This window comes from Harpia harpyja, chromosome 6 (assembly GCF_026419915.1).
Source record: "Harpia harpyja isolate bHarHar1 chromosome 6, bHarHar1 primary haplotype, whole genome shotgun sequence".
NCBI lineage: Eukaryota > Metazoa > Chordata > Aves > Accipitriformes > Accipitridae > Harpia > Harpia harpyja.
Window position 1 is genome coordinate 9,676,787 of NC_068945.1, and position 27,057 is coordinate 9,703,843.

General features: G+C 43.2%; 1 protein-coding gene across 3 annotated transcripts in view; it reads left to right on the forward strand.

Annotated features, from left to right (window-relative positions):
* ITPR2 (inositol 1,4,5-trisphosphate receptor type 2) overlaps positions 1 to 27,057 on the forward strand; it is a 285,893-nt gene that overhangs the window by 246,359 nt on the left and 12,477 nt on the right. For 2 of the 3 annotated variants that reach the window (XM_052790971.1, XM_052790973.1), the window contains 4 exons: positions 1,466 to 1,557; positions 6,354 to 6,485; positions 11,693 to 11,858; positions 13,133 to 13,293. In XM_052790971.1, the coding sequence (XP_052646931.1) occupies positions 1,466 to 1,557; positions 6,354 to 6,485; positions 11,693 to 11,858; positions 13,133 to 13,293 (551 nt within the window). Of the gene's footprint in view, positions 1 to 1,465; positions 1,559 to 6,353; positions 6,486 to 11,692; positions 11,859 to 13,132; positions 13,294 to 27,057 lie in introns of all 3 variants that reach the window. The other variant, XM_052790972.1, reaches the window with a different exon arrangement.

Sequence of the window (27,057 nt, forward strand, 5' to 3'; positions counted from 1 at the left end):
TTTTACCAATGTGAATAGAGAGTTACAAACTTGCTTTGCTAGAAAAAAGCCAGGTCTGGTCTGTTGAGATCTTTGTATATGCTGGCAACCAGCATGCTGGGAGCACGGGCAGAGAAGTAACTGTCTGCAGAGAAATACCTGAGAATAGCTTGTGATTAAATTCCTAGAGACATGGTTTTCCCAAATGCTGAGCTTTTCAGACCTGTACACAAGGACAGAACAACTAGTGGAATCCACCCTGGACTGTGTGCACTCACTGTTTGCCAGCCTTTTCCTAAATTTGTTATTTCAGGATCTGAAGCACACAAACAAGGGAAAGGTCATTCAAGACCTGGGGCATGGTGGACTCATGTAGCTATTTTGATACCATATGAAAAGCAAAGGAACCTGACAGATTTCTGTAACACACCTTGCTTTTTTGCCACTGATCATCTTAAAAGGGCTAAGTTGGCTTATATTTGACTTACCATTCATTTTTGGGACAGAACTTATGATATGAAGTTTCACTTTGAAAGGTAATTGTGACCATCTTAGAAGAACGGATGTGAGGCTGCACGCAGCACTGGTCTGGTCCAGTGCAGCAGTTCCTGTGTGTTTGGGTTTCTTCTGTTGGGTTCTTGGCAGCTTTTTGTGGTGTGGGTATATTCTTGCTGGCTTTATACATTGCCGTTCCTGATCAAAAACTCATCAGGAAAATATGCTGACTATATACTGATGGAACATTATGTGTCTCAAGACAAGTGCTTCAAATTTTTTCTTTATAAAGTGGTACAAACAGAAAGTCAGAGCCTGTGTTGCACAGATTGTATTAGAGTGTTACTTTTGTTGTATGATTTTGCCTTCATTTTCTTTCTCCTTAAACCTTTTTGTTTCTCGGATTTGAAATGCAGAAAATTGTTGAAGATGCACAAGATAAAATTGGTTTGATAAAATCAAGCTGATGTACACATTTACCCACTTAGGGAATGTTAAATTAGTGTTTTACACAAACCCATACATATTTACAAATGAGTACCAAACTGTGTTATAATCCTTGAAAACTCTTAAGTATTCTACATTCAGGATAACTGAACATCAGCTTGGTGTCCTTCTTGTCAGCTTTTGTGAATAATTTATCTAATGGTTTTAAAACTGACATTATTTTCATATCTGACAGTTGTTTCTTGCTTTGAATATATTTCGTTCTAACCAGAAGTAGCAGCATTTGATGTAGATTCATTAATTTCAGGAGATGAAATGGGAATAGCTGTGATATACAGTAAATATAAAACTGTGTTTTTGTTCCTTGTGATTGCTTTGAGCTGTTGAGGCAGACTGTTTGAGGAAGGAGGAATTGGTGGTATAATTTGTTCTGCTTTTTCTTCTCAACTTTTCAACTCAGTGATTCGCTTCTAGAAAATAATGATTTAAAACTTAGTATCAATGTAGTATCTGTCTTTTTGTCAATATCCTGCTTTTTCCACAGGTATTGGTGAAGTCCCCACTACAACACTCACATCAATGATGGGAGCCTGTGCAAAGGAGAACTGTTCCACAAGCATCCCAATTATTAACTCAGGTTAGTACAAAAGTTACCCCAGACTGATGATCAATTAGAACTGAGGGATTTGTGTGTTACTATTGCGGAGACTTTTCCTAGTGTGAGAAGTGATGATCGTTGTTGTAAGTCAGAAGTGCTCAGCTTCTGCAAGGCTTGAAGCTTAATTGGCAACTTGCCTTTAATGCGAGTGCTTCCCACACCTGATTTCCAATTGCACTGACATTAATTTTGTTATTAAAAGAGCTTGCTAAATCACTATGCTTGAACATACAGGTTGCTTATTTCCAACTGACTTTGCTGAAAGAAAAAGCTTGCTGCTTATCTGCAGCATCCTCACCTGCACACACTGAGCCACTATTAGATCCGTTTAGGACCATGTAAGTTGATTTTAATGGTGTAGCATGTATCAGCAAGCTTTTGTCTATACTTTTTACATGCATCTAGGCCAAGGTTGTAGTGTAGCCAGAAGACCTAAGAGCCCAAATCCAGGATCAAGTTACCATGTCTTAACGAGTTACTGTGGCTCAGCTAAGCAGAGGCAGCAGTCCATCTGTGCATTCTTAGCTTGTGGCAAATGCAAGGAAATGCAGACTGTTGCAAGCCTCTCTTGCAGTAGATTAAGTTCTGTTGCTTCGGGCTTGTGGCAAGTGAAGAGCTTAATTGCTCTGGTTCAGCAGATGAGTCCACCTGGTTTTACTTTGATACCTGCATTATGAATCTGATCTGTGTGTCAGAAGGACCCTGTCAACTTTAAATATGCTCAGTTAAAATAAAAGGTCTGACCAGTGTGTCCTTCTGGGGCAGTTACCAGATACCAGTTACCAGGTATTGGGTCAGGAGGGAATTTTTCCTAGATCAAGTTGGCAGAGTGCTTTGCCCTCTTCTGTAGTTTGAGGCTACAGTGTCACTTGGGAGTTTTGTTGGCCAAATGCGCTGCTAGACAGGGAGCTTTGGTGGTGGTGCTACTCTCTCTCTCTCTCCTACTCTCTTCCTGTGGCACAGTCTAGTTGTGGTGGTTGGTCTTTCACTATAGATGTTCATTTTGGTTTAGTGTGTTGTGGCCTTTGCAGTGTGGGTATGTGCACAGTGGATGGTCTACAGTCTTGAAATATTTATTGCCACAGTTGCCTGTGGTTGCTGGGGGCTGAAAGTGAGGACATAAGCAGGCCCTTCCTATCCTGTGTTCCAGTATAACTCTGTTTCATAAGCTTTATTCTTCCACTACTAATTTTTGAGTTTTGAGGATCAAGGGCTTCAGGGAGAGGGCTATAAAAGTAGGCTTTTTCTCCCCAGCTGGTGTGTAAACAGGCCTCATAAACAACATGTGAAGCTGTCTGACTAGATGGAGAAAACAGTCTAAGAGCTATTGGCAAAGCTGCTGCATTCAAAGAGTAATCAATCAGTCAAAAGAGACGCAGTGTGGCTTTTGCCAAGCTCTTTAAATGATAGAAATCTCACATTTCTTATTGTTTGGATACTGTTTCTTTAAAATTAAACAATAATGAAAGAGGGCTGTGCAAAACGTCTAACTGCACTATCACTTAATCTTGGAGAAGTTTTATTTATCCAGTAACATTAAAAAAACCAACATTCAGCAAGAACGGTTTTGCTCATCCTAGCCAGTGAATCATCTGTCAAAAAGTAGTGCTCTACCTTCTGTCTTCTCCTGGGACAGATATCCCTTCTGGCAAAAGTGTGAGTGTGGTAGGATGCAAAGGCCTGAGATTCGGTGAGATTCCCGTTGTAGCAGCATGAAGAAGTCCACAGGTGTCTGTAGGAAACATAAAATGTTCTCAGTGGCATCTCAGGTCCAGAGTAGAGACATAAATACGTTGCTTTTCAGATCAGATCACTGCTGATCATTAGTTCTGATGAGACTCTGCTTCTTCCTTGGGTTTCACTGGTTGAGCGTGTGCTCAGTCATTGCTCATGCTGGCGAGGGAGTTAACTGGGAGCCAGTCTGCTCTGCTCAGAGAGCATCCCCTGTTTGCAGCCTCCTTCCTCACCGCTGCACTGAGCTGTCAGCATAAAAATACTTTATCTCATCTCCCTCGGAGTCTCCTGCTCTTCACTCCAAAGGCATTTCCATATCACTTAAGTCTTTGCCTGGTGAAGTGCTTAATCACTTGAAGGAACTTCACATCCTACAGTACATGGCTCTTTGTGCTCTGTAGCCCATAAAGACCTGTGCTAGAAAGGCGCACAGGTATCTGTTTGTAAAAGGGGACATTTTCAAAGACTCATTCCACTCCCAGGCCTGGTACTGCTCTGTGCAAGTTCAGCTAGATCCATATGGGCACTTGTGTGTCTCCCCTGCCCATGCTTGCATTGGAGATCAGGCCTAGAAGCCAGGTAACTGTGGGCCATCAGATGAGGATTTTTGAAGTAAATCTTCCTATCATCCCGCTTACTGTCCTGTGATTAACATTGTGGGGTGATCTTAGTGCTTAACCTGCATTACCTTTGAATTAAACTTAATCAGAAGACAGCCTACCTAATGCTGTCTAGCCACTAATGGGCCACTCACCAGACTGGAGTTGGTTGCAAGTAAAACCCACTGAACCTCAATTAGTGTCGATATTGGGTCCTTAGCAACAATTCACTCTACAGATCCACTCCTTTTGGTAGTATGGGCATAGTCTGTGTCGACAGGGGCTGAGTCTGGGTTATGAGCACTGCTGAGCACCAGGGCAAACAAACAGAGGCAGAACATATGCTTGTAGGGTTATCTGGCTCCTGGATTGAAGGTAGCTCTTGTTGCTCCACATCTGGGAGTGGAAGTAGAGTAGACATATGGATGTCTGTACACTCCCCATAGCCTACATTACTGCACTGGAGGTTTCTGCCAACTTTGGGCTGTCGGCTGTCTGATTCTCTGGCAAAGATTGTGCAACCCGAGCTTGCTCTTCTGAGTGCAATGTGGGATGCTGATTCTCTGTGTTGCAAGATGTGCCAGTCAGCTGATGAGTGGTATCTTGCATCTCTCTGAAGCACGGGCTTCCTGTGAATTTTTATCTCAGTGGACATGGAGAGTTGTGAGTTAGGGTTTCTAGTAGGTAACACTCTCTTACGTTGCAGCTTCCAGTTCTCAACCCTGGTTTATCCTCACTATTCACCAGAATCTGATCATCTGCTGTTTCCAGCACCTGTCCCTGATCTTGTGAACAGTGAAAATCTTGTTCTGTAGCTACCTAAATGAAATAGAAGCCATGGCTTCTACAAAGGCTTTTAGTTTATCTTGTGGATGGTCATCATCTCAAGCACAGATATTAGGTCCAAAAAAAATGACGGAGTAATGTTTAGAAGGAGGAAGTAAAGGCAGGATGCAAAAGCAAAGGAGATTAGTTAGTATGACTAAGATCACCGTGCTAGTAAAAAATTTCCAGATGTGACAGAAAAAAAAAGGTTTACTGTTTCAATCCTTTCAGTTTCAATATTTAAGCAGTTATTTTTTAAATCTGGAGTTATTAGTGGTAGTAATGTCTGTAATGACCATATAGTTTAACAGGGAAATTTATCCTGATGTCTACTTTTGCTTTTCTTTTTGCTCAAGTTCCTTAAGTGAGGAATTCTTTCTCATTTAATTTGCTTGTGTAGCAAAAGCAGTGGTGGCAAAAGCAGCGGATACCAGGTCTGTTCTGCAAATACCAATCGTGATGCATACACCGCAATTTGGGAACCCATGTTTTAAATCCAAATTGCTTGTCTGTAATGTGAGTGCTTTCAGTCAATTCAATTTATCAAAGTCTATCTCGGTGCCCCAGATGTGGTGGTTTTGGAGCTGTTAAATATGCTGTTTCAGTTAACTTTCGCAGCAGGATGTTGTTGTTTATTAAACTATGTTACAATAAGTGCATGAAGCAAACCAAGTGAGAATCGCTGCCTTCACCACTTAAGCAAACGTATCCCTAAAGAGAAAGGAAGGCAGGAGAAACGGCAGTCACAGTCCTGACCCTTCAGTGCAAGTCAGCAGGACACAGGGAACAACTCAAGCAGGGCTCTTCAAAAGGAGGCTGTTGATGCAGCCGCAGCATGGGTGTGAGTGCGTGGTGGGAGGAATTCTGGCCGAGGCGGACGAAGTCCCGTCGGGGACTGGTGTTCCAGCACAGCTCCTCTGCACGTTCAAATATCTCCTGCACAATAGTACCCTCTGTGGCTTGGCCAAAACCACGCAGCAGCTCTGCAGCAGAGATAAGAATAGAATCCAAGTTTTCAAGCTGAGGTCAGGGAGAGTCTTTCATTTAATGTATATCAGACCTGAGCCTGGGCACGTGTGCTAGTGCAAAGATCATGGACAGATTTACTCATATAAAAGCCAGCCCCTCCTTAATGATTTGAAATGCTAACATGACTTGGCTTGTACATGAGTAGGTAGAGGAATGATTTCACAGGAAGACAATCCTTTTATGAATGTGCTTCTAATTCTGTGTTTATATTGCTTCTCCTTTATGTGTCAGCTGCACACTTAGGAGACCCACTGAAAAAGCAGTCATACTGAAACCAGTGGGAGTACTTGCAAGGAAAAGGGGTACTCCCGTGAATAGAGATGGCAGCTCTGGGTCATTAACTGAGTTACTGGTGGGAGAACTGCTTGGGATTTTCTCTGTCTCTCTCCAGGCTAAGTATGCCTGATGTGCCTAAGTATGTCACCAGCAGTGATGTGCAAATGGATAGGAACGATCAGTGAAATTCTAGCTGAAGAATATGAAAGGCAGATGTGTGTTGCAGTTGCTTTCTCTAATACAGAATTGTGGCTTGCTTTGATGAGTGATCATTTGATGCTGTGGTTCCTAAAGCTGCTGCTCTCCTGTTTGCAGGTGAAGAGGAGGAGGATGGAATAGAAAGGACCTGTGACACCCTGCTAATGTGCATCGTGACCGTATTAAACCAAGGCCTGCGAAATGGTGGTGGTGTGGGAGACGTGCTCAGAAAGCCTTCCAAAGATGTAAGTGTTTTGGCTGAGGAAATGCATTACTCCCTGTGCATCTCATGAATGCCAGAGTCAATTTTTGGAGGTTATAGACAGTGTTTGTATCTAGTCTGCTCTAATGTCACACAGTTGATTTATCCATGTAATTTTTACATCCCAGATGGAGTATTTAATGGGAAGAGCTAAGCTCGGTGTGATGATGATACTTGAAGAAAGGAGCTCTAGGTAGTAGTTTACCCCTTCTGGAAAACTGGAACATATTATAACGTTCCAAGCACTGCTAAGAAGTGTTGCTGGATTGGATCACTCTTCTATCACGCTACGAATTATAAATGCAAACTTTCGAAAGGGATTGATTGATGAGTATATGTCAAGACTCTCCACTGTAGTACATAGGGTGTATTTTTAGCTGAAATTCAGCATGGCATCTGCCCTGGAATAGGTCCTATTGTTTACTTGTACTCAACTAGCATTGAAGTCAAAACAGAATTTTCGTATATCGTGGTATATGTCCTCTTCCAGAAGTTTTCTCCAAAATTCAATTAATGTAAGGACTACTCTTAATATTTGGGTGGTTTTATGCATTTTTATTTAAGTTCAAAAACAACATCATAAATAAAGGCAGTCTAGCAACACTGCTTGGTGAGCCACATGATAACACAAGGATTGGGGAATAAACAAGAGGAGTTAGAGACATGTGGGCACCTGCAGGGCTGTGAGCTTATTGGCATCACAGAGAAGTGGTGGGATGGCTTCTATGACTGGCATGTTGGAATGGAAGGATACAGGCTCCTTAGGAAGGACAGGCAGGGGAGACAAGGAGGGAGTGTTGCCCTCCATGTCAATGACCAGCTGGAGTGCATGGAGCTCCACCTGGGGATGGATGAGGAACTGACCGAGAGCTTATGGGTCAGGATTAAAGGGAGGGCAGGGACAGGTGACATTAGAGTGGGCATCTGCTACAGGCCACCCGACCAGAAAGACCGAGAGGATGAGGCCCTCCATAGACAGATAGGGGCAGCCTCACGTTCACAAGCCCTGGTCCTCATGGGGGACTTCAGCCACCCCCGTATCTGTTGGAGGGACAACACGGCAGGGCATAAGCAATCCGGGAGGTTCCTGGAAGGCGTCGATGACAACTTCCTTCTCCAAGTGATAGAGGAACCAATGAGGAGAGGTGCTATGCTGGACCTTGTTCTCACCAATAAGGAGGGGCTGGTGGGGAATGTGAAGCTCAAGGGCAGCCTTGGCTGCAGTGACCATGAAATGATGGAGTTCAAGATCCTTAGGGCAGCAAGGAAGGCACACAGCAAGCTTGCTACCCTGAATCTCAGGAGAGCAGACTTGCGCCTCTTCAGGGATCTGCTTGGTAGAGTACCATGGGATAAAGCCCTGAAGGGAAGAGGGGCCCAAGAAAGCTGGTTAATATTCAAGGATCACCTCCTCCAAGCTCAGGAGCGATGCATCCCAACAAAGAGGCAAAAACGCCAGGAGGCCTGTGTGGATGACCAAGGAGCTTCTGGACAAACCCAAACACAAAAAGGAAGCCTACAGAGGATGAAAGCAAGGACAGGTAGCCTGGGAGGAATACAGAGAAATTGTCCGAGCCGCCAGGGATCAGGTTAGGAAAGCTAAAGCCCTGATAGAATTAAATCTGTCCAGGGACATCAAAGGCAACAAGAAAAGCTTCTATAGGTACATTGGTGATAAATGGAAGACTAGGGAAAATGTGGGCCCCCTCTGGAAGGAAACAGGAAACCTGGTGTCATGGTTTAACCCCAACCAGCAACTAAGCACCACGCAGCCGCTCACTCCCTCCCTCCCACCCAGGGGAGAAAATCAGGAAAAGAAGTAAAACTCGTGGGTTGAGATAAGAACGGTTTAATAGAACAGAAAAGAAGAAACTAATAATGATAATGATAACACTAATGTAATGACAGCAGTAATGATAAAAGGATTGGAATATACAAATGATGCACAGTGGAATTGCTCACCACCCACTGATCGATGCCCAGTTAGTCCCCAAGCGGTGATCCCCACCCCCACTCCCCCCAGTTTATATACTAGATGTGACATGACGTGGTATGGAATACCCCATTGGCCACTTTGGGACAGCTGCCCTTGCTGTGTCCTGTCACTGGCTGGGCATGAGAAGCTGAAAAATCCTTGACTTGAGACTAAACATTACTTACCAACAACTGAAAACATCAGTGTGTTATCAACATTCTTCTCATACTGAACTCAAAACATAGCACTGTACCAGCTACTAGGAAGACAATTAACTCTATCCCAGCTGAAACCAGGACACCTGGTTACCTGGGACATGGAGAAGGCCAAGGTACTCAACAACTTTTTTGCCTCAGTCTTCACCAGCAAGTGCTCCAGCCACACCACCCAAGATGCAGAAGGCAGAGGCAGGGACTGGGAGAATGAAGAACTGCCTGCCGTAGGATAAGATCAGGTTCAAGACCGTCTAAGGAACCTGAAGGTGCACAAGTCCACGGGACCCGATGAGATGCATCCACAGGTCCTGAGGGAACTGGCAGATGAAGCGGCTAAGCCACTATCCATCATATTTGAGAAGTCATGCCAGTCCGGGGAAGTTCTCACTGACTGGAAAAGGGGAAACGTAACGCACCATTTTTAAAAAGGGAAAAAAGGAAGACCTGTGGAACTACAGACCAGTCAGTCTCACCTCTGTGCCCAGCAAGATCATGGAGGAGATCCTCCTGGAAACCATGCTAAGGCACGTGGAAAATGAGGTGATTAGTGACAGCCAACACGGTTTCACTAAGGGCGAATCATGCCTGACAAGTCTGGTGGCCTTCTACCATGGGGTTACAGCGTTGGTGGATAAGGGAAGAGCAACTGACATCATCTACCTGGACTTGTGCAAAGCATTTGACATTGTCCCACATGACATCCTTGTCTCTAAATTGGAGAGACATGCGTTTGACGGATGGACCACTCGGTGGATAAATAATTGGCTGCATGGTTGCACTCAAAGAGTTGTGGTCAACAGCTTGATGTCCAAGTGGAGAGCAGTGACGAGTGACATTCCTCAGGGGCTGGTATTGGGACCAGCGCTGTTTAACATCTTTGTCGGCAACATGGACAGTGGGATCGAGTGCACCCTCAGCAATTTTGCTGAGGACACCAAGTTGCGTGGTGCAGTCGGCACGCTGGAGGGAAGGGATGCCATCCAGAGGGACCTTGATGGGCTTGAAAGGTGGGCCCGTGTGAACCTCATGAAGTTCAGCAAGGCCAAGTGCAAGGTCCTGCATGTGGATCAGGGCAATCCCAAGCACAAATACAGGCTGGGCAGAGAATGGATTGAGAGCAGCCCTATGGAGGAGGACTTGGGGGTGTTGGTTGATGAGAAGCTCAACGTGACCACATAATGTGTGCCTGCAGCCCACAAAGCCAATCGCATCCTGGGCTGCATCAAAAGAAGCGTGACCAGCAGGTCGAAGGAGGTGATTCTATGATTTCTATGATTCTATGATTCTCCCCCTCTGCTCCGCTCTCATGACACCCCACCTGGAGTACTGCGTTCAGCTCTGGAGTCCCCAACATAAGAGGGACATGGATCTGTTGGAGCGAGTCCAGAGGAATGCCACAAAGATGATCAGAGGGTTGGAGCACCTCTCCTATGAAGACAGGCTGAGAGAGTTGGGGTTGTTCAGCCTGGAGAAGAGAAGGCTCTGGGGACACCTTATAGCAGCCTTCCAGTACCTAAAGGGGTCTGCAAGAAAGCTGGAGGGGGACTTTTTAGCAGGGCCTGTAGCGATAGGACAAGGGGTAATGGCTTTAAACTGAAAGGGGGTAGATTTAGATTAGATGTAAGGAAGACGTTCTTTACTGTGAGGGTGGTGAGGCACTGGCACAGGTTGCCCAGAGAGGTTGTGGATGCCCCATCCCTGGAAATGTTCAAGGCCAGGTTGGCTGGGGCTTTGAGCAACCTGGTCTAGTGGAAGGTGTCCCTGCCCATGGCAGGGAGGTTGGAACTAGATGATCTTTAAGGTCCCTTCTAACCCAAACCATTCTATGAGTCTATGAGTCTATGATTAAATTCATAAGTAGGATCTCAGCAGGGCTTGCAAAAGTCCAGAGACAAGTAACTCAGGTCTGGATGGAAAAGCGCTTTGTGCTGGTAGTAGGAATCTAGGTCCTATCTCCTAGACTAGGAGGTTCTACAGTAACCATAGTCTATCCCCATGAAGTCTGTAAACACAGACCTTGAAAATGACCCTTGCCACTTAGAGTGCCACTTATTTAATGCTAACTACATTAGAGCACTTCATAAAGGGTAGCACTGTTATCCTAATGAATGTGTGGGAAACCGAGAACATGAGTGCCTTCCAAGTCAGTATCATGGTGAAGAAAAGGACTTGCATTTTTTGTTCCTCCTCCTTACACTGAGTGTCGTGTCCTGTTTGCCACAGAACACCTTTGCTGTTTTTAGAGGTGTCAATGGGAGTCCAGTCCAACCTTTGCACAAAGGAAAGTAGCTATGATCTAAAACCAAGAGTGTGATGAAATGGGGAGTATGAGCACTTCATGTGTGTGTGCATGCATGTGTGTATGTATGTGTGTGTGCCTGAGCATGTTGTGTTCCCAAAAGACACTTGCTTGGTCTGCCTACTCTGAGCCAGCTTACAGCCATGTGACTGTATTAGCACAGTGCTAAAACCATTAACGTGCCCTTGTTGGGTGCAGAGTATAGTAGTCTGGCCTTGGCATCACAGAAGCATGCTCCCCTGGTTTCCAGTTGTTCAGTGTGAAAACTTGGCATTGGTCTGGAGTATTCCACAAGGACATACCATAAGCATATCCCTGTATGCCACAAGGCAGTATTAAGAAGAGCTGTCATTGCTCTCAGTGGGTACTAGAAACTGCATATTCCTGTTTTTGTACTGGCAAGGTAATTATCTTCAATCGAATGCTACACTAATGCATCTACACTGCATCCAGTACACTCTTCTTCGTGCTGTGTGAAACAACGTAAAGGACAACAGGAGTCCCAGAGCGATAAGAGCACATGAAGCCAAATCTTCTTTGCTTAGTCACATAGGTAGTCCCTCTCTATTTCTGTGAGTAAGGCTAGCAGAATTTGGCGTATGAAAAGAAAGATGTGTAGCTTTGCTTGAGCTAATGTGAAAATGTTGTTTAATATTTTAGAGGTGTGCTATTTTTATGTCACTGCAACCTTATTGTTTCAGGAGCCCTTGTTTGCTGCGCGAGTTGTTTATGATCTTCTGTTTTACTTCATTGTCATAATTATTGTTCTAAACCTAATCTTTGGAGTCATCATTGATACATTTGCCGATCTCAGGAGTGAAAAGCAGAAAAAGGAGGAAATACTAAAGACAACCTGTTTCATCTGTGGTAGGTGTTACTGAGCTATTGAGACATTTAATGGGGAAAAGAGTAGAATGAACTGTTCCTCAATAAATAAAGCGTGGACCTAAGGGGTGGTTATCTTCTACAGGAAAAGTCTGTAAAAATGTCAGAGTTTGGTTCCAAATTTATTCCCTCTCAGTAGGAAAAAGATTTGTTTTAGGAGTCAAAAGCTAACTTTGCTAAGAGGTGGCTTCACAGTCTCCACCCAGGATCTGAGGGAGAAGAGCCATGTCTCACACTCGCATCATCACCACTAATGGAGATGATGCAGTTGCTGACTTTATTTCACAAAGCATGATGCAGATGAAAGTACAGCTTGGTATTTCACAGCACAGTGCATTCCAGAAGGGTAACAACAGCAAAATCCGGCTGTTTCAGAAGGTGAAATGAAACAGGGAACAAAAGATTTAAATAAAATCGTGTCCACAAAACTGACAGATAAATCGCGCTTATTTTGAGGTGCACTCACAAAGACGGGCAGACCTTCACTCCCCTAGGGGACTTCAGAAATACCTTCTTTTTTGTGGGCTGGGTGTTGTTTCCATGGTTGTACTGACAGGGATGAACATTGTGCAGAGCACAACGGCTTTAGTGTCTGTGGAAGGCTCCACAAGAGATCCAGGGAGGGAGGCTGTAACACGGAGGCAAACATTTGTGAATCCTGTCCTTCCTCACTGTGGTATTATTCTTCAGAGATTTGACCCTTTACAGGAAAAAAAAAAAATTCTTATGACTACAGGTCTGTAAAAACTGTGTGACTACAAAGCTGCAGAAAGTCACCATCTCCGCTAGGTTTAAGCACACAAACAATCCCACTGCAGCTTAAGTGGGACTATTCATATGCTTGATGCTAAACATGTGCATAAATCTTTGCAAGATCAGGACCTAGATTGCACACTGTGTGCTTACCAGTATACGTTTAGAAAGAATCAGAGCCAACACTTGTAAAGCACTTTATAGCCCTCAGCATAGAAGGCACTGTAAAACTGTAACATATTTATTATATTGTTATTGTTATTAAGAGGAAATATCACAAAAGAGAATAAACGCTGCGCTGAAAGAATTCTGTCAGGAATGCCTTCTGGCCTGGTATTTCTTGCCTGGCAGTTACTGTATGCGGTTATAGCTTTTAAATTAAGATCCTTCAAATTTATGATCCTTTAAATTAAGTTAGGTTCCTTTCTCTAACGTATTTAACAGATTTGGGTATTTTTATGTTGAAGTTTATTTTTCTGCATTAAGTTCATGTCTTTTTGCAGGACTGGAGAGAGACAAATTTGATAACAAGACAGTTTCGTTTGAGGAGCATATAAAGTCAGAACACAACATGTGGCATTATTTGTACTTTATAGTTCTTGTGAAAGTTAAAGATCCAACTGAATACACTGGCCCGGAGAGCTACGTGGCACAAATGATTGTGGTAAGTCAATTCAGGCATGTGTTTTATGCAACTGAGAGATGCTCCTTGGAGCTAGAGCAGAGAATATCTTTCTTTTTCCCTCTGTCTGAACAATAGGAGGCATCGATCTGTATCTTTAAAGATCTTTTCACGTGTCTTAGGCAGTCTGCAACAAAGCCCAGTCTTAAACATAATGAAAAAGATGAAGGCACAGGCCACAGTCTCTGGTTTGGCGTTTGTGCTCTCATGCTCTGTGGGTTCTGCTGCCTCATTAGCCAAACAAGGGGCAGAAGAGCATGCATCATAACATCTGCTGCTGCTCCGGCTTTGTCCAGTATCTCTGGGCTGCTGTCCAGAAAAATAACATCTCCTGCTGAACAGTGAAATGCAGGGTCAGTGTTGAGGGCTAGTGCTTTTCTCCTATGACTGCTCTGAACAAGCTATTGAAAAGACCAAGAAGAGCTGCTGCAGGGATTTGAAGAGCTACAGAAACTGCCTCGTGAAGCAGTGAGAGTATGACTTGGATTCAGAAAGAGAAATTTGATGACACTGGGGCAGAGATCTTCGATTACATTTCATTTCCAGCCTGCTACCAAAGAGGGTTCTGGTGAGAGAGAGCAATGGATTATCAAGGCTGCCTGGCTTGGGGCTTCATTTTTGAGGAATTCTTCCTACCTGCTGGGATATTCTGGTGCAGCATTTTCTTCCCATGGACTTCCTGGCAGGTATTGCACAGCTCAGGGCCTGTGCCAGGGTCTGTGGTTGCAGAGCTGGCATATGTCTGAATCCCAGAGGAGGGCGTAATCAAATGTGCATCAGGCTTTGCTGTTTGTGCATTTCTGGAGCCACATTTCTTATTGAGAGTATCTGCTCTGTTATCCCTCATCAGGCCTTTGATTATACATACTACCCAGCCTCACTAGTGAGATGCTGGGTGCCCTTTTAGACATCAGTTTAGCCACAGGGAAGATTCTTCTCCTTTAACTTCAGCTGTCTTCAAGTCAGGCACCTGGTTTAAATCGATCCCAGTTCCCTGCCTTGTCAGTGCAGAAAGCTGGGTTATTTATCCTGTCTTAAGACAGGTGTCTAGGATAGCTGGGGTGACTCACCTCTCACTCCATTGAGAGCCTAAATGATCAGATTAGACAAGATGCCTAATTGGGAGCTGGCTAAAATTAGAGGAGATGACTCCCAACCACTGCGCAGGCTTACACAGAGCTTACCTTGAAGAACTTGCATTAGTGGAATGGCTCATGTGTAGACAGGACTGCATCCTTGAACGCTGTGCTGAAATGGAGCTTTTTAAAGTGCTATTACCACTGCATGGGAAGGTAGTGTGGCAGGTGATGGGAATTCAGTGCTCAGGTACAGATGAACAGCGTATGTCCATGGAAATTTTGAACCATCAATCTCATTGCCCAGCTCAGGGCATTTATGCTGTTAGGCAGTAATGGGTCTACGCTTCTGCAGTATGATGGGTGAGATACAAAAAACTAAAACAAATGCTTGTATCCTCTGTTCCATTACAAGAAATTATTCATAGTGGCAGGTTGTCCTCTTACACATAAAGATATTTTAGCTTATCTCAGAAATGCACTTTAATTTGTGGAATCAGTAATGTCACCAGACTCTAGGGCTTATCTCATTTGTCTATTCCTTCTCTACTCCTCTTCCTCTCCCTGCAGTGTTTGTATGATTTTAAACTTTGTGAGTATGTATGTTAAGTATTAATGTTTAATTCCAAGGGATGCATTAATATTCATAGTAAGTGTATTCATCCTGTGGCAGCAGTGCTTTGACTTTCCTGATGTAAAATACATTAGTGAATTACGTTTGCATTAATGGTGGGAACTCCTGTTTGAATATCTAAAATATTAACAGAAAAGCACCAAAACACATGACCTCAAGCACTGAACTGATTTCTCAAAGCCCCTGTTCCTCTGTGGCAGAATGCTGGTGGTTTAAGTGGTTACTAGTAATCCAGATTTTGGGATCATTAAACCCTCTGAAGGAAGGCTTGTTTTTTCCATGGGTATATGTAAAGTTAATTGTTGTTCTGGATGATGGGAGAGGTAGATACAGACCTAGAAATGTAAAGCTTACACGGAATGCAAGACAGAATGGAGGAGTGGGTTAAAAAAAAGCAAAACAAATGTTTGAACAAACTACAGGTGGCTGGTGTGGGATTAGTAATTGTATCTTTGTGTAGTTTAAATTCCCCAGTACAAAATCCAGGGAAGGTGTGCTGCAGAAATAGTAGTGCTGCAGAAATAGTAGTGCTGCATAGCAGGAGCAATTCAACTGCATAAGTGAACAAAAAAGGACTCTCTCTTGGAGCCAGAGAGATTACTGTATACCACATGGTACAAGCAATATTAAGAAATGAAAGAAAATAATCTGACTGGAAGAGTGGAGTATTCTGGAAGTATGATATTCAACCGGAAGAAGGGATTTAGAGATATAGCTTTGCTTAGGACCAAAAGAAGAGTCAAAAGGAGAACACTCAGAGGTAGTTTTGCAGCAGTCAGCCAGCCGTATGAGCTGATGTAGCGTGTATTTCAAACACAGCATGATAGTAATGAAATTACATGACAAGCATGTGAGATGTGCTACATACCATGCAGAAATTAAGCTTGAGGGTGGTTTTTGTCCTGAAGAGAGAGCAGCTGATTCAGACTTTGTGATGGACTGAGTGCTGAGCAGCCACTCTTGTGATGCTGGGAGAGGTGAGCAAGTCTCTGGTGAGAGACCAAGCTCTGGTTAGGATCTGGCACAAAAGAGGCGGACTACAAATTAACCTTTCACAAGGGAACTGGGGCTTGCCAGTGGAACTGACTCATTGCTGATTGAGGCTCATTGGGGTGTATGGGAATGCGACAAATATTTATAAAAATACAGTGGTTGGAGGAACAGGGCAGTCTCAGGACCTCTTTGAAGGGGACAAGGTGGAATGAGATTTTGTATTTCAGGCGATACAGAATATGGCTGAAAAAACTCCATGAATCATACTCCTGGAAAAGTTCTCTTAACTCTACTAGTTTTTATTATGATTAGGTATGCCTTTTATGGCTGCTTCTGTAGCTTTAATGGATCAAACCCAAATTCTGTGTTTTCACAGCTGGATTACTAAGAGAGAAAATTTCTACCCAAATTGAATCTTCAAGGCTCAGATCCATCCTCAAATACACGTAGGTCAAAATTTTGGAGTATGCTGCAGTAACTTCTTTAATAGAAAGTACAGTTTAGCTCCAAGTATCATCCTCACTACCCCTACAACTGCAGTTAGAAACCAATTATTATTTGTACTTGTCTACTACTGTCTTGCAAAATATTGCAAAAAGTAACATTGTAAAGATTATCAGTATTAACTAAGTACCAGGGAAAACATCTACAATTTCTGATAGTCTTTTTTCTCCACTGCTTAGACCCATCAGGACCCCAAACTATGACTGTCTATATTATGACTTTTAGTCTTTTGTATGTGTCATTTGTCCAGCAAACAGTGAAGCATCTGGTTTGAAGGCTTGCTGATAGCACAACTGGAAAAAAACAGGAATACTATGGTTTTCTTGGTTTGGAATATTATTTGAAAGGCTGGGTGCCAAAAGGGATGGGAATTATTTACACATCTAATTTCACTTTCACAGTTTTCCAGTTCAAGAAGGGGAAAGAAACTTGTAGGTGATGTTGTACACACCTCTCATTCGAAGGCAATATTTTTGCATGTTTCCAAGTTCACTTGTATTTCTGTTCCAGGGGTGGCTTGTTTTAAGGCATTCCCATCATCTTGCACATCTCTGGCCTCAAAACACCTTGAGGCAGAGGACTTCTTCTGCTTTCTTCTTCTGGACTGTGGACATCAGCTGCAAACTCCTAATATTCCCTGTGATTTTGATTTTCCCAGCAGCTCTGTATTTGCTTCAGTGTTTAGCATACTGCTCTGAGCAGTGACAGAAGTAATCAGTAGCTATCCAGCTTTCATAAAGCAAGTTATTATTTTTTCTTTTTTTTTTTTCTTTTTAGAAAAAAGCATCAAGCATAAAATGTATTGTAAAACAACACACAGTTTATACACCTCTAGCTTTCCAGACAGTTACTTTATGGAGATGTTGGTGGGAATAAAGCACTTCAGATCTTTCAGTGATGCCTATTCTTCTCGCACACTATCTTATATCAGTTATCGGGTGAAATATTAATGAATATTAAATCAGGGCAGTAGGTTTTATTATTTGTTTGTTATCCAGGCCTCTTTTATGAAGTCAGACAGGTATTATACAATATCCAAAAAACTTTGAAAAGGTGGCTACATGCCTTGCATTTGCACTGAGAACCTGCATGGATGATTCCCCTATTGAATTTTCATTCCTGCAGAAAAAAACTTCTTACCTGACCCATTGGACGAGAAATACCGTGCCTAGCAAACCCAGAGAGATGCACATAACTTGTATTACATTGATACAGCAATCTTTGAGTGTTCCTTGTGTCCATTTGTCAGAGAAGACAGTTGAATGCAATAACTGGAACAGTGAAGGTTGACGTCCAAATTTTTAGACTTCTTTTTTCAGAGGTGCAATTTGTACATGCAGATTTCACCTAAGCTTTGGTAGTTGTAAATAGATAAATGAAGGCAAAAAATGTAGGTGATTAGTTACTGATTTTTTTGCAGCAAAACAGAGAGATATGAATTAACCTATGATTTGTGCCTCCATTCATTTGCAAAAATAAAAGGCTATTGGCGTAGTAATTAAATTAATTATTTTGCCTGTTAGAAGAATGAAAGACTTTAGCAAATGAAGCCCTAAAAGTTTTGTTCTCGCGTGCCCTGTCCACAGTTCTTAGCAAGTTTCATAATGGATTTTATCAGCATTAGTGCTACCTGTCATAACTACATAATTACAGCACCTAATTATATTATTACTTATTTACTCTAATTATGTAATTGGATGTAATTGGTGCAATTACATAACTCCTCAGTCAGCTGAAAACTGCTCTAAAACCAGCCTATGTTCATAAGAGTAAAGGATACTGCTATGCGTTAGACCATCTCCCTAAAGCAAGGTGTTCTTTGGTGGGAAATTAAAGGTTCTGTTCTCTTGCCACTGCGGTCATTGGGACCATGAGCCTTTTATACCATGATAGTATCTTAAAAGTATTCCTGTACATCTTGTTTCATCTGTAAATTTATCCCTCCTGAAAGGCAAATTCCTAATCTTAAGTCTCTCTTCAGGGTACTCAGGGTCCCAACACCTCCACTGGAATCAAAAGCAAAATTCCCATCAACATAAGGATGAAGTAGAAGAAACAGGTTGAGCAACACCAGCCTGGAATTCTGAATAGTAATTTTCTTATTCGGTTCTTTTAAAAGCACTTTTGTGTCACAGCAGTGGCCTGTCATTGGTAATGTGAGAAAATATTTTGACTACTTCATTTCAGATAGTTTGAAGGTGTCAGCTTTTTTCATCATTTTTTGTTTTAAACTATTAAATAAAAGAAGTATTTACCAAATATTACGGCCATTTCCATGTCGAGGAAAATGCATTCTGCATTTTGAAAAATTCTAGTTGTTTGGTTTGGTTTTTTTTAAATACTGAAGTTTGAAAATTGATCTGAGTTTAGTGCTCTCTTGAGCTGGTGCTGTTGTCTCTCTTCTTCCTACCTACAGCCTCATGGTTTTGCCTTCCTTTTCTATTAGATACCCAGAAGTCAGTATTAAATTCAAAAGCGGCACTGGGAATAATGCCGAATGAGCCACTGAGAAGTCTCACAGTACTTGTCATTCTGAGCCATGCTGTGTGCTGGGCAGCGCAAGCCCTTTTCCCTCGGCATCCTTCTCTCTCCTGCCTCACTGCTCTGCATTTTGCTGTGCTCCCACCTCCGGAGCAGAGGTGTGATGTAAGCTGTGGCAGCACGGAGCTGCTCCCCAGGTTCAGGTCTCAGCAGTGATGCTGCGAGGTCCCGGCCAGAGTCACTCCATGAGGCTGTGACCCCCCAGCGTAGCAGCAGGTACAGGGGACAAGCTCCCTCCTAGAGCCGGAGTTGCTTGCGTATAGTCCCTGGCACACCTGTGTGTGGCCTGCAAAGGGATTTTTTTCATTTTAGCCAACCTCAGCAGAAGTAGCTGGCTGTCAAAACACCAAAAGTGTGAGCCAAGTGGAGCCTGCAGAGCCCGACAGCTGTGGGTCGAGAACCTGGCTGCCTGTCCTTTCACACCTTGGGGCAGTGAGAGATTGTCCCAGGGTTAGTTAGCGAACGTAAAGTCATTTCACTGATGCCAAATCCCGGTGTGCACCCCCAGCCTGACATCCAATGTATTCAGTGGCCATCCCCAAGCAAACCACGTGGAGGTTCTAGAGGAGGCAGGTCCAAAGGAAATACAGACAAGGCGAGGTGAAGGCAGTGAAAAAGTGCCATACGGAAAGGGGAAGAGCATGCTGACAGCAGGCGGGCGAGGAGGAGTGGGGTTTGTGGAACAAGCTGTTCTTTACTGCTGTCGATTTTTGTCAAAGAATGTAATAAAATTCTATGTACTAAGAGGGCTGTTGACCTCAGCTCTTAAAATATAACTTCTCTGGAGACAAAAAAAAAAAGTTCTGACATCCAGGATTTTTCTATTCTGTTACCTATCATCTTTTTGAATTTTGGAGGCAAAAGTGTTCCCTGCTAATTTTTATCTCTAGTCCATAGATATTCTTACTACATCCGAGGATCGTTAAACACTGTACAGGTAGAGAGAATGACCTAAACCAGAGAAATGTCAATCCAAGGTGACATGAATGCTGCAGAAGGGACACTTGGGTTGTCAGGAAGACACTCCGGGTGTTTTTCACATGCACTCTGGTGATTCATCCTAGGCAATTTAAGAAGCTTCCTCCCCCAGATGTCCACCATACCCTTCTGTTGCAATTAACCACAACTATAGCAAAGGGGGGAGGATAAGCGATGCATTTGTTCACTCCTGAGCTTCTGCAGTTCGCAGCCCAGAGTACTAATGTGAAAATTGATGGCCACTGAAGTCACGCCAGTCTGAACTGCACTGGTTGAGGAGAGGACACGGTACCGATTCTGCTGCCTCTTTATAGGTAGGATAATATCAGCAAGGAGAAAGGGCGCACAGCTGATAGGGGTGACCCCTTCAGCTGCTCCAGCTAAATCTGCCAGGGACGGTGAGCTGCGGTTCTTAAACTGGCTCACTATAAATAAACTGTATTTTTAAGACTTCTTCATTATCATAAATTCTAGTTCAACATGAAATTTCTGATCTGGCAACTCACAGACTTGCAAATGCTTACAGGACTTGTGCACACAAATGCTCTGCTGGAGTGGGGCATGGAGTTTATAACTTCTGGGAAGCTAATAATGCTCTCATTGTTAGGACTGATTTATTTTACTTTTTAAAACTGGCCTTCCTCCAAAAGCTAGCAGATACTATCAAAGCAAAACTTGTAAGGAGGAGATGTATGTACATATCATTAAGCTATGCAACTTTTTCTTAATTACTTTTAAAAGACTGATACGATGCATGTCACATTATGAGTAATTACTTACCATGGCAGTAATACCAAGAGCACAAAAGCCGGCTGGTAAATAAGATCTGAGGTCTCTCTGACAGGCTAATTTCCTAGGAAATACAACATTGGTTTTGTCTGCAGTTGGGTTTTCATAAAATAAGCAATTAAAGAAATATGCCTAAATAGATGATTTACTACTCCCATTTTTTGTTGTGCTCAAAATAGAAGAGCAAGCAAGAATGCAGGTGTCTCTGTCCTTCCACATGGACACAGGCCCTGTGGGGAGTTCAGGGCTTCGGTTTAAAGTGCACCGGGTCCCAGAGAAAGTCCTTTTTCTGCATCAAGGCCTGTCTCAAATTCACAGAGGATCTCAGAGCTACCGAGTGGTGATACAGAGTCACTAAAATACAGCTGGAATTGTGCTTCGCACAGGTTCAACTACTGCTTGAGTATATGAGGGGAGGTCCCTCTCCCCTCATATACCCAAGTGTTATCCAGTTTTACATTTACAGAATATACTGAAGCGTCGTTGTTTTTCCTGCTTCTAGGTATTGAATTATTTTTCTGTTGTTGCTTTTCCTGTTGTTCAAAAATAATGTTTATTTCTGTAGGTAGTACATTGCTATTTTTGCCTCTCTGTACAATTTTGCCTCTACATTATTATCTTATAGAAGTGCTGAACACCTCCCTCTCCACTTCATAAAATAAGCAATTACAGTAACATGCCTAATTAGCTGATTTCCTGCTCATTTGTGTGTTGCTCAAAGCATGAAAAGTTAGCATCACGTGAGGACTTTGCATCTCTGCACAAAGCTCCTATTCTACAAGAAAGCTGAGCATCTTCTCTTCCACTTCAAGGGCTCTGCATCTTCTAGAAATGAGCTCTTTGGTCCGCCATAAACAGTTTAGCTGGCCTGCTTGGCTAGGTGATCTGTGAGGTATGGGTAAATAAAGGGAAAGGTGGGCTTCATTTGGTACCTCATTGTAAAAGCTTGAGGTTTTAGTGGCTTTAAGTTTATATACATTCTTTCCAGACAGGCAAAATTAATTTTCCTGTTGCTGCTTGAATGGGAAACCACGGATCTGATCCTGCCTCCTTAGAAATGATGCCATTAGCTGGAGTGGGAGAAGGATTGATATCAACGGCAGGTGCTGCAGCACAGGCAGATTTGCTGTGTGTGGTGAGGGTGTGATGATAACCTTCATCCCCAGAACTGACTCGGTGAAGGAATGGCCATGCCGCTGCACGGTGCCCTTGTCCCTGCTGCCTCCGTGCTCAGCCCCTCACGGTCTTGTTAACTCGTAATGGGGCAGGTCCCAGCACCAACACAAGGGTGTCTTTTTTCCTTTTTCCTTTGAAATCACTTCTGAATACAAAGCTGTAATGTAATTGGAAGTTACAGAGTGGAGCCTAAATCTCCCCAAAAGTATATTCATTGAGGTTTGGGGGTTTTCCCCCGAGGTGTGGGATCAGTGGTTTGATACTACCCAGCACTAGTCTTTTGGACCCTGTGGTATTGTGGCTCAGTTGTAATCTCAGCTTGATTTCCTCTGTGTTTGAAGGATTTGGCCACCTGTCTGTTGACCAGTATTTAGGCTTCGAAGACCGATTTTGCTGTAAAGATGGGTTCTGCCTCGATAATACAGTGTAGTCACAGCCTCCTTGTCCTCCTTCCAACTTCAATTCATTCAATTTGCAAATTAAAATAAATGAGCCGAGTTGGGTTCCTGTTCGTTTGTTTGCTGCTGGCCTTAAAAACTCGAGGAGGGGTCTGGACATGAGGCTGTGTTCCTTGAAACTTGCACATCCCCACGAACATGGAGTGGAGGTGTTCCAGCTGGAGCGCCCTCAAGCCGAGCAGTGCTGCTGGCAGGACATGGGCTGCGGTTCCCTGCTGGAATCCACTCCCGCCTTGACCTGCCAGAGACTGGAGCTGTTAACTTTCCAGGCAGCTTGCAAGAGCCATCTTTTATCCCTTTGTTAAAGAAGCATGTGGCCTCAGATGGATCTGTGTGTGGGCAGACCTTTATTCTGTGATTTCAAGTGATGGAAAGGCTCTCCAAGGCACTGGATAGGCACCTACTGTTGCGCTTAAAATCCTGGCAGTAACAGAGCCTCGATTCTCCTGGGACTGGCTGTGTATGGCTTTGCCTAATGAAAACTGGACCTTAACTGGGGTCACAGATAGTGGTAAGTTGAACCCCAGAGGAACAATGTGATGAGCAGATCCCAAAGCGTGTAAACTGAATTCATTTGATTTTGCGCTATGGGAGAAGCAACAAACACAAAACACTTCAATGCTGTTTGAGAATATTATTGCAACATTTGAAAACAATTATTGTTCTTTGTATTACAGTGGTACTAAGCTTCTGGCTTCTTGAATGGGAAAGAGACTCCAAAATTGTCCGCAGCCAAGGCAGATAACTGCAGATGCTGAGGAAAGGAAGGACTACGGGTTTGCCCAAAGACATAAGGGCAATTAGTGAAAGAACAGGGAGATGAGTTTGAGGTTGTTGCCTTACCAGGAACACCATTTAAAAGTAAATAAGCATAACTTTGGTTGGACTTAAAACATAGCGGTGAGATTCTGCAAGAAGTAACAGGGAAAGGCTACCAAAAATGTAGTTCTGCTTCTGAGTTCTCACAGTTCAGAGACAGCAAGGTTTGGGGGAGTTGGGTGCAACATTAGTGTGAGCTTGTTTTACAAGGTGTTACAGATATGATGAAGTTACTTGTTTTCTCTATCTGTTATGGGAAGAAAAATCCATCGGCCTGTATTACTCTGCATAGATAAGTTTCTGAATTTGTAAAACTTCGGTCTCATTGTGCCATTTATCTTTTGGGATCGGCTTTATGAGATTTGTGTCAGGTTTTTCTGTTTGGTTGCAAGGCTAGTTCATGGAATCTTCTCTTTTTAGTGTGGTGGATGTGTGTATGATAAAAAGCTAAGATTGCATCATCTTTAATAAAAAAGAAGATATATAGCCTAAAGAAATCAGATTAGTTGTAGAGAAAGAAATCAATCAGGTTGGCAAATTGTATCTGTGGGACAAAGTGCAAAATGTTTGTTTCATACAGTATTTATTGAACAAATTTGTTGAGAAGATGGTTAAAAATGCTCTACAGGAGAAAAAAAATGGGAACCATTTTGTTCAATTTAAATGACATTGATGTATTTTTTACATCATGAAATCTTGCAATATTACCAACAACAATCCCTGATAAAGTACTTTACGCAATTGCCTCACAGGGCATTTTGAGATAAAAGTATATATCGGAGATTGTAAATTGGCTGCATCCAATTTATATATAATGGAACCCACTACAGCCATCCTACGAAATTCAATAGATCAGGAATCACATTACACTTCTGTGAGTTTGGGTTAGTAGGAGCTTTAAAGAGTCTCCAAAACAAACAGGCAACTTTAAATGATATTTAATGGACCCTGTGTATTTTATACACATGTGATTAAAATGTTTTGTCTCTGTTCTTCATTTTGCTGGGTGCTGCTGAAGGAAAATTGTAACTCCAGGTTTGTGAAACCGATCATCTGCTTGTTCTCAAGAGAAAATGCATTTTGATTGAACAGAGCAAACCATATTTAAATGCTGGGCTAAAAAAAAAAAAACCAAAAAGAAACAGCAGATCTGTACAGAGGATCTATTTCAATATTTTCCTAGCAATACGAGCAAGAGCACTAAATGAAAATGTAGTATAGGCAGATAAAGGTTCATAAAGTACCATGGTGGTTTCTTCTTTTATTGATCTATGCTTGCAGCCTCTGAAAACAGCGCACAGTAGACATGAACCTGAACAAATAGCCGTTTGTTTCACCTTGAGGGCCCGGGTTTGCTGGTTTCCGCCTATTTCCCAAAGGGAATAAAAGTGCTCCGTGCTTCCCAGTAGGCAAGTGGCGCCTTGTGGGATCTGCCGCTCACCCAGCCACAGCCAGAGCTGCCAAGGGACCCCTCCTTGGCCATCGTGTCTGCACAGGCAAGGAGTTGTGCTCGCCATGCAGAGGAATGTACAAAACCCACGGGCAAGCATTTGAACAGAGCAAGCAATTTGTGAGCAGGTTGGTAGCGTTCAGACCCATAAGGCTGAACGGTGGCCATTGCTTGGTGTTGTTTTGTCAAGAGGCTCTTCAGAGAGAAAGCTAGATCTTTTTTCTCTCCTCTGACTGATACTCAAGTACGTGAATTTATGCAAGTGTATGGTATATGCATGATCACATCGTTGCTTAAAAAACCAGTTCTGTATAGCCCATTAGTGATAGGTAATAATTCTTATTAATCTTAAAAGAAAATGTTGTTCTTTAAATTGTTCTTTCATACTGCACCATGTGCAAAATACATCAGAGTCAAAATGGGCCTGAAACAGGAACATTCCGATCAGGATTCAAAATGCCTAGACTCTGGCAGTATCCTAAACCAGAACAATCACGCTGCAATCAGCAAAGCTCTGCCTGTGTAAAGCTGAGAATAAGGTCAAGTCCTGAGCCTCTGAAAAACGAGTCTCCAGCTGAGTCTTTGTATTTCCCAAAGATTCTGTTACACCAAATTGAAGCTAAAGCTAGGAAATGGACAGTACTTGCAAAATACAAGGCGACGGGACCAGAGAATTAAAGCAAAATGTGAAAAAAACCCATAAATTTCAACAAGTATGTGCCCAAATCCTGTGCCACAAAAGATATGAAGTAGAGGTCATGGTTTGGAGTTTAACCATGGAGTTAGACCCTGATCCACTGGATCAACAGCACTTACATTGACAAAAATGGGTCAAAATTTGTGGTGTCCTTACCAGCTGAATGGTAAGTATGTCTCTAAGGAGGAGACAACATCTCTGTCGCCAGCTGTGGCATGATACTGTAGGGTATGTTTACATTGCAGTGGGATTAGTGCCATTGGCTTTTGTCTGGAGTGTGGTATCTGGAGTGCGCCTGCTACCATGTTTTGCAAAAGAAAATCGATATTAAAAGAAGAACAGGAGAAGGGGGGCTTCAGCATGCTAGTGCAAGCGGTGTGGTACTGTGCGGGTAGGTACGGCAAGGGGCTGGAGAAGCATCATAATTCTGTTTGCTTTAAACGCAGTCCATGGGAAGCAGAAATACCATTACCATTCAGCTAGGTGTGAGCCAGTCCGGCAACCGAACGGTGAATTTGCTGAAATGATGTTGGGAGCAGCAGGGGAGGGAGAGGGAGACAGAGGTTAGAGCTGGAGGCGTTTTGGTGGCCGTGGTGAGGCTGCGTGAGCAGCTCAGCCCCTCTCCCGTGGCAGGGCTGCCCTACCCGGTGGGCACTAAGAGGGGCCGCTCAGCGCTGGGGGAGCCGGCCCTGCGGGATTTAATATCGGCACCGCAGTGAGCTGGGAGGGAAGGGACAGAGAATTGCCAGGTGCCTCTGCGCAGAGGCTGCCATTGCATTACGCTGTGCTTCCCCCACCGAGACAGCTGGAACTAAACCAGAGCCTCCCATGCTGCCATTAAAAGGTTCTTTTTTTAAGGACATGTGCACTTAATGTCAGAATATTGAAACCATACCCACGTGAATAAAGTTAGTAAGCCAGTGATTCATTGCTGTTTCAAATCTCTATCTAGCCACAGTAAATTTCTGCTCAGTAGTGACAGTCTGTGTCCACATTGCAGGCTATGATTTACAGTTCTGCGTTTTGTATCAACAACATCTGTTTAACAAAAGAAAAAAAAATAAGCCAAGAACATTTATTTTCTAATCTCTGTACCAGATGTTGTTTCGTTATGCACAAGATCCAGGGATTATATCAGAAATAATTTAATTATTTTAAATGAATAATCTGAAGTGTTTTTCCTAAAGAACGTCCCGTAACCACTAACAACATAAAAACATAGGAATGTGGAAAAATAAACTCATGTTTTGCACAGATCTATAATTATATCTATTTTAAGGGCACAAATATTAAGCACCAAATCCTAGTTTCAGATGGTAGTGTTGGGATTCTTGAAGATTTGCAGAGGAGAATATCAATTCTCAGGGTTATGATAGAGATAAGGCAGCAGAGAGCAATTGAAACGGCAGAAGAAATCAACAGTTGAGAAATGAACGTGTGCCGCGGGGAAGGGAAGACGCGAGAAGCAAACGTGGCTTCAAGGAGAGTGGTGCTGGGGTGGGATACAGCCCCAGGCCCTCCAAGCAGGCAGAAGTTGTGCCGTGCAACTCTCGGGAGTCCCCGGCCGGCTGCGGCCCTTGCACACCAGCAGATCCCCGGGGTTCCCACCTGCAGGATAGCTGGGAGGTGCA